Source organism: Pinus tabuliformis, chromosome 6 (assembly GCF_031772625.1).
Source record: "Pinus tabuliformis cultivar Carrire ecotype Pingquan chromosome 6, CPIR1, whole genome shotgun sequence".
Taxonomy (NCBI): domain Eukaryota; kingdom Viridiplantae; phylum Streptophyta; class Pinopsida; order Pinales; family Pinaceae; genus Pinus; species Pinus tabuliformis.
Genome location: NC_142292.1, coordinates 237,956,434 through 237,964,953, shown reverse-complemented (window position 1 = coordinate 237,964,953; position 8,520 = coordinate 237,956,434). Strand labels below are relative to the sequence as shown.

Below are 8,520 nucleotides of genomic sequence, written 5' to 3'. Positions count from 1 at the left end.
CTCATATTTTTTATTGACCTAAATTACTCATTGAAACCTTGTTTAGATTTAGATAAACTAGTATATTTGAATATTTTGTGGATCTAAATTTTATAATAATAAGAGGAAAAAACATTAATTACATAAAATAGAAAACCTATTTAAAAAGTAAACCAAAAAAAATACTAAAACATCTTTATAATTTTACCACAAATAGTTTATTTTATATATATATATATATATATATATATATATATATATATATATAATCATCAACTTCCATTAAATCTTTAAATAATTGGTACTACAACAAATATTTTAAAATATAAATTTATATTTATATTTTAAATATATTAGATGCAATTTCAAAGAATATTACAAATCGAATAAACTCTTTCATCCTAAGAGAATTTAATTGGAATAGACTAATTTCGATATTATTCATAAAATTCATATATATGCATATGAATGGAGAGTTTTTTATTTAAACATTTAAAATATTAAAAAATATAAAATTAAGAATTTAATTAGAATGGATTAACTTTCATATATATGTATATATATATTGTTTTTTATTTAAATATTTGGAATATTAAAGAAATATAGAAATTATATTTTTAAAATATTTGAAATATATATATATATATATATATATATATGTGTGTGGGGAATGTTTTTTATTTAAAATTTTGAAATATTAAAAATTATATATAAATTTATTTTTAACATATATATAAGAGATTAATACCATCGGGTAAGACGGAGCGAGGGATGCGAGACGAGGGTTTCGCAGACGAGGGTTCAGCCAAAGGAAGGAAGAACGGTTGTTGAGGGTGGAACCAGCTCACGAGGACAAACCTTGGGTGCGGACCTCAGAAACATAGGAATCTGGAAGAAGAAAAAGACGAAAAACCTAAGGATTGAGGGATAATCAAAGGGCAAGTTCTGACTGAAAGAAATGGGAACGGAGCAGGGGAGGGGAGAGATCCCCTCCTACAAGGCAGTAATAACGGGGGAAGCGAGAAAGGAGCGACAGAAGGAAGGAGATAGAACAAATGAAGGAGAAACTTCAGCAGCGGGAGCGCAAAGGAGAACGGGAGTAACAAGTAAATGTCTGCCGAGGGCGACGAACAAACCCAGGTTTGTAATTCCGCCCAATAGATTAGAGAAATATAGAAGCTACATGAGAGATTATGCTTTGATCTGTAAGTTCATAGGATATTGGCCAGCAGAGAAAGATCTGCTCAAATGGATCCAGCAAAGGTGGAAACCAAAAGGACATGTGGAAGTAAAGTTGGGAGCGAAAGGATTTTTTACAGTAATATTCTCCAATCTAGAAGATAGGGAAAGGATCTTTGAGGAAGGACCCTACTTCATGAACAATGTTGGACTATTTATGAAGGAGTGGGTAGACTGCTACAACCCAGAGAAGGAAAGAATGTTAGCTGCCCCGATATGGATCAGACTCTTCGGCCTTCCAACAGAATTTTGGGACCCAGAGATCCTTAAGGGCATAGGAAACGCAATAGGATCATTTTTGAAAGTGGCAGAGTCGACAAAGAGGGGAAGATATACAACATATGCTAGAATATGCGCGTACATGAACATCACAGAGCCACTTCCAGATACAATAGAATTGGAATATCATGATGAGATCTGGCACCAACCAATTGACTACGAACATATCCCATTTCGTTGCAGAAGATGCCATGAGTATGGCCATTTATACCGAGAATGTCCCATTATGCTAGCAGAAAAGGAAAGGGAAGCTAAAAAATGAGAAGAGAAATGCAACAAGGAAAACAGGAGAAGAAGAAGAGGATTTCAGAGAAGTGCAAAGGAAGAAAAAGAGAGGAAATAGCAAGACACAAACGGGAAAACAAAAAGGAACCCATAGTACAAAATCCCAAAACAAGTTTCAAATACTGCAGGATGAAGAAGCAGAAACAGAGGCAAACGAGGAGGAGGAATCAGAAGGAATGGAAGTAATAAAGGAAAACACAGACAAAGAGATAGATCAAATGAATAAGGATCAAGAGAGGGCAGAAAGCCCAACAGAATACCAAGAGGATCAAAGAGAAATGGAAATAGACCCACAGAAAACAAAAGGAGAAGAAGAAGAACAAGTAATGGCGAAACTTCTGCAAGAATGGAAGAGGCTCGATGAAAGATTTATCCCAGAGGATCAGAAACAGATGTACAAAGAAGCTTTCCAAAGATATAAAGAGAAAAAAGGAATAATGGAAGATAGAGAAGACGGGAAAATGGCGAAGCAGGAAATACAAAATCTAGGAATGAGCAGCATTGGCAAGGGAGGTAAAAAAGGAGGTAGAAGAACAATGAGTGAAACAATTCAAGAAGTTGGAGAGATGCTAGTTAATTCAGGAAGAGTGATACCACTTTCAGAGGTATTCCAATCCCCTCCGAAACTATTACGATGATCATCACAAGCTGGAACATAAGAGGCCTCAACAGCAGAGGCAAACAGAGGTATTTGAATGACAGACTGAAAAAATAAAAACCTAGCATAATGATAGTACAAGAAACAAAAATAAGTACTGAGAAAATGAGAGAAATTCTAAATAGAAACAAGAACAGATATGAAATGATGGGACATGATGCGATCGGGAGCACAAGAGGTCTGGTAATAATTTGGAACCCTTAAGAAATTCAATTAAATAATTGGATAAGCTTCCCAAGAATACTAACAGCGACAGCAAAGATAATAGGAACAATGGAGGATGTTATTATAACAGGGGTGTATGGGCCACATATCCAAGGAGAAAAGGAAAACTTTCTGCAAAATTTAAAAGCATTGAGAAGTCTAATCCCTGGAAAACAATGGATCGTAGGAGGGGATTTCAATCTGATTAAAACCTCAGAGGAAAAAAGAGGAGGGCTAAGGAGAATGGATAAAGCAATGGAACAGTTCGGAGACTTGATAAGGGAGCAGGGACTGATCGATATTCAAACCATAAATGGAAACCACACTTGGAATAACCACAGAGGGGGAGCTAATCAAATTGCATCTCGACTTGACAGATTCTTAATCTCCAAATAAATAATGATGAAGGATGTATTCATAGAAGCCACAATTCTCCCAGTAACAGGATCAGATCATTGGCCGATTAAAATGGAAATAGATCTAAAGCAAAGACCATCCAACAAACCCTTTAGATTCGAAGCTTTTTGGCTAAGAAATGAAGGACTGGTAGAGAAACTTGAAGATTGGTGGAGGAAGAGTGACCAAAGAGGAAGAAATAAGATGCAAACCTTTCAACTCAAACTGAAGGAGATGAAGGATAAACTAAAAAAGTGGAATAAAGAAGAATTTGGAAATATTCTAGAAGAAAAAAAGCACCTGGAGTAGAGAATGGAAGAGCTGTAGCAGATGGATATCCTAGAAGGCATACAGGAAGAAAGATCAAAGGAAGAAGGAATTATATTGAACCAGCTAGAAGAAAGAAGGAAACAAGAAGAGATTTTATGGAGACAGAAGTCAAGGGTTCAATGGCTTAGAGAAGGAGAAAAGAATACTAAGTTCTTCCATAAAGCGATGGTACAACATAGACAAAGAAACCGAATCTTCTCAATAAAAAATCAAGAAGGTCAGAGAGTCCTCCAGCATGAAGAAATTGAAAAAGTGTTGGTCAATCATTTCAAAAACTTATTAAAGGAAACTCAGGATAATAGATTAGAAGCCATAACAAAGATAAGCAGGGAGATCCCAAAACTGGTAACCAGAGATCAGAATTTGGCTTTAATGAGGAAAGTTACGATGGAAGAAGTGGAGGATATAGTCAGGAACATGAAAAGGAACAAAGCTCTCGGGCCGGATGGGCATACGGTAGAATTCTTTCAAGGAGGGTGGCATTTTCTTGCTGAAGAAGTTTTAGAAGTGGTGGAGGAAGCTAGAATCAATCAAAGAATATGGCCAGGAATAAACTCAACCCTGATGACCCTTATTCCTAAGACTAATCAAGCGGATCAAGCTGAAGGCTTTCGCCCTATAGCTTTATGTAAAGTTATCTACAAGATAGTGGCATCAGTGGTGGCACAAAGGCTGAAATCGATTCTACTAAGCATAATTTCCCCAGAGCAAATTGGGTTTGTAGAAGGAAGACAGATCTTGGATGGGTTAGTGGTGGCCTAGGAAGTAATCCACACTCTGAAAACGAAGAAAGAAAAACGAATGCTGATAAAATTAGACCTGTCAAAAGCTTATGATAGGTTAAGCTGGAATTATCTAGAAACCATCCTTAAAGCCTTTGGATTCTGTGACAGATGGGTGAAATGGGTCTTAAGCATGATTTCCACCCCGAATTTCTCTATCTTGCTAAATGGGGCGCCATCTGCGACGTTCAATGCTACAAGAGGACTTCGACAAGGGGACCCCCTATCCCCCTTTCTCTTCATAATAGCAGCAGAAGGATTAGGTAGATACTTCAAAAAAGAATTAAGAGAAAGGAAAATACAGGGCCTGAGACTATGGGGCAATCAAACTACAGTCACCCACCAACAGTTCGTGGATGACATCATGATATATTGCAAAGCCTCCATGAAGGAGGTGAGAAGGATAAAGAAAATTTTAGAGGTATTCATGGAAGGCTCATGCATGGAGGTAAACAATGAGAAATCAAGAACATTCGTCTTTAATACAGTGGAACCCATTAAAAATCATTTAACCAGGATCTTGGGTTATAGGAAAGGGGACCTCCCAACTAAGTACTTAGGAACTATGCTAGACTCCTCATCCCTCAAAATAGGAAACTGGAAGAGCATCCTGGAAAAGATCATGAAGAGACTGGAAAATTGGACTTTTCGCACTTTGAACTTGGCAGCAAGGGTTGTTCTACTTAAATCCACCATTCAGGCGATCCCGATATATCCCTTATCAGTGATGGCAGCACCAAAAGGAATATGCAATAAGCTGGTAGAGATTTACAGAAAATTTATTTGGGGAGGACCCAAGCAACAAAAGAAATGGGCCCTCTGTTCATGGGACAACCTAACCAAACCAAAAGAAAAAGGAGGTCTTGGCCTAAGGGACCCATGGACCCTAAATCAAGTTCTAGCAGCCAAGTTAAGATGGAGATGGATGCAAGGGGGGAAGGACCTCTGGAAAGAAATCTAGACAACAAAATATAATATGCCATCCACCCCGAAAGAAATACTAAGGAAACAAGAAGCACCCCGGGGATCAGATATATGGAACCTAACCATTCAAAGCAGGGAATTAATTGATGGTCACATTTTTTGGGAAATCAGAGGAGGTCAGAATGCGAGATTTTGGGAGGAAGCATGGCAACAAAGGGAGAAAATGTTGGACCTACAAGGAATGCAAGAAATCTACAGAACAGGTATGGACAGAGACCTCATTAGGGTTAAATATTATTGGATAGAAGAGAGAGGAAAGGAAGAATGGAGGGAATGGAAATCTATGGAAGAATGGAACAGGAATGGAACAGAGGATCAAAAAACTATATTTGGTAAGGAACTAGATTCCAGGAAAATAAAAAAGAGAGGAGGCAGGGACATTCTGCGATGGGGCAAAGAAACTAAAGGAGCGTTCACCATAAAGGAAGCTTATAAAGTAAAGATACAACAAGAGCAGGGGGAGGAAGAGCAGAAGTGGAGGAAGATATGGAGAAATAAATGGTGGCCGAAGATCAAAATGTTCGTATAGATGGTAGGAAGGAAACATATTTTAACTTGGGATCGAATACAAAAAAGAGGTTTCTCAGGTCCATCAAGATGTTGCCTTTGTTATCTAGATGAAGAAGACTAGGAAATCCTTCTCAATGGATGCAGCGTGGCCCAATTCCAATGGGAAAAGACTAGAAACTTATTCTCGACCACAGAACGAAATCCACAGGATATAATTCAAACCCTATGTGATTGGGGAGAAGGAAAGTTCAAAAGCAAGGTAGTAAGAAGAGCTTGGAGCATGATAGCAGGCTTCAACATGTGGAATCTTTGGAAAGAGAGAAATGGTCGAATCTTCAAGGGGAAATCATCAAATCCGGAAGAAGTTTGGAAAAGAACCCTAAGACAAATCAGAGAATCAATCCTCGTGGAAAATTGGGCAGAAGAAGATTGGAAGACCTCTGAGGAAGAAACAGAAATCCTAAAAAGGCTGAACTTGGAACAAGGGATGATCTATGAACAAAAAGCAAAGCAGCACCAACCTATAGCGGGCCAAAGTCATGCACTTTATCGGAAGCCACCGGAAGGGTTTATCAAGCTCAACTTCGACGGGGCAGCAAAGGGGAACCCAGGTCCAGCAGGATTTGGAGGAGTCTTTAGAAACAGACAAGCAGAGGTAGAATGGATCTATGCTGAACACGGAGGAACAATGAGTAATAACGAGGCAGAATTTATGGCAGTGTATCAGGGTCTCAAAATTGCCATAAGAAATGGATATAGGAAGATAGAGATCGAAGGTGATTCAGCCCTGGTCATTAGCACCATAAGGAAATTAATCCAAGGGAAACAGTGGGAGAAGGTAGTTAAAAGCTGGAGAACAGCGAGTATAGTCCAAGGAATCGAGGAAACACTGAAAGGGATCGAATACAAGATCACCTCTCATGTCAGAAGAGAAGGAAATAAGCCCGCGGATTGCTTGGCTAATTGGGGAAGTAAAGAATCATTGGCGAAAGTGGATGACAGCTGGACCAATCAAGCAACGATGACAAGATGGGACAGTTTAAAACGGCTTATAGACAATGATAACCATGAAACAGTATAATGGTAATCAAAAAATCGCGTGGAGCGGGAGAAGGAGAATAAGGCAGATTTATGCGGCAGCGAAGACAGGACAGAAGGACGGCTGCCTCAACTCCCTGACATCAGCATTTAATGATAATTCAGAATAGAAGGTACGCAGTCCAAAACAAAAACCGGAAAACACCGAAGAAACCATCATTCAAGGTGCAAGGGAGATAAGAAGTGGAGAGCAAACCCATCATAAGTGAAAAGGTGGCGAGAATTCTATAAGGCGGAATAGGAGAAGAATGACAGGCAACAAGAAGGCGAAGAAGGTGGCGAGAGAAGGGGAGACTTGGCAGAGGAACCAAAATCAACGCCTCAATCACACTAAAATGGTTGAGAAAAGGGATAAGACAGTCCAGGCAGAGAGGGAGGCAGTAGGCGACAGGCATTTCGATCGGGGCCACGTAAAAATCGAAACCGAAAGCTCAGACGAAATGGAGTATAGCCAGGGGGAAGGTTTCAGGAGCAAATATTTCTAAACAGGGCAGAGAAGCAAAGGAACTAAGCGAGGAAGAAAGGGCGGAAGATGGAAGACGCATGAACAGAGAGGCAGAAGTAGACCCCGACAACCAATCATCAACGAGGAGGGTAATCAGGCGCAGAGAAGATGGAAAAGGGGGAAGAAATCGATCAGCATGGCGGTGCACGAAGCTGAACAGGCATACAATCTGGAGACAAATGTAGACATAAGGAAAATTATTGATGTCATGGAGGACAGAGTATTAGAGGAACTGTCCGACTCGGAGATGGAAGAATGGACCTCTCAGCTGTCGAACCCAGGAAACACGCGAGGCAGATTAACCATTTACCGCCGCGCTCTTCACACTTACTGGGTGCTGAAGCATCTCTTGGAAAAGGCCATGGAGCAAGTCGCGGCGGAGATGGTGGAAATGGCACAGGAAACGGTGGTAGAAAAAAAGGAGGTGGCGAACGTTGAAGGGCTGCTTCGTCAACAGAACAAACAACTCAAGGAAATCCAAGAGATGCTGAAGGAGCTGGGGAAGACCAAGGACAACAATAAATCCGGAAGAGGAAATGCAGAGAATTGAGAGGCCAGTTAACTGTCTTCTTTTTTAATTTAGAATGATATTTCTCTGGTTTTTGAATATTAGTTTGTATGCCATAGCAGTATTAGTAAAATTGGGTCTGTTAGTAGAACTTGGAAAGAATAGTTTTTTGGAAAAAACTGGCGAGATAGGGCTTAATGTCCTGCAAAGTTTTTTGACATTTTTCAGTATGAAAAACTTTATTGACTGTTTGATGAATAGGAGCCAACAGATCCGGTTTCCCAGTTGGGCGGATTGAGGTTCCTAAGTTTGTACTTTTAAAGTTGATGTAGATAATAGAAATGTTGTAGCTTACAAAAAAAAAGAGATTAATATATTTTTTTTTATAAAATAATAAAAAGGAAATTTATATTTTTTTATATTATTTTGGGTTAAGGTCACACAGTTGTATAAAATTAATCTTAATTATAAAGAATAAAAGAAATAAAAATATATAAAAAAATTTATCTTCTTTTTTAAATGAATATTGATAAGAATTTAAAAGTAAAAATATCCCATTTAGATTTCTAGTCCATTCAATATTTATATAAATTTGTATTCATTTATTTGATTATAATTTATTATAAAATGAGTTTTTTTATTATTAGAAGAAAATATTTTAAATGAATTTTTAATTTTGTTTTTAAATATTTTTAGTGTATTTTGTATACTTGATATTTTTTGGGCATGAAAAATGTCTTAAAATTGTATTTGTTTAGGAAAG

At 38.2% G+C, this 8,520-nt stretch overlaps 1 protein-coding gene across 1 annotated transcript; it reads left to right on the top strand.

Annotated features, from left to right (window-relative positions):
- The first annotated feature begins 937 nt into the window (after window positions 1-937).
- On the top strand, window positions 938-1,759 carry LOC149258279 (uncharacterized). The gene has a single exon (XM_089409043.1). It carries the CDS (start codon window positions 938-940, stop codon window positions 1,757-1,759), a length of 822 nt encoding a protein of 273 aa, XP_089265169.1.
- The last annotated feature ends 6,761 nt before the right edge of the window (window positions 1,760-8,520 follow it).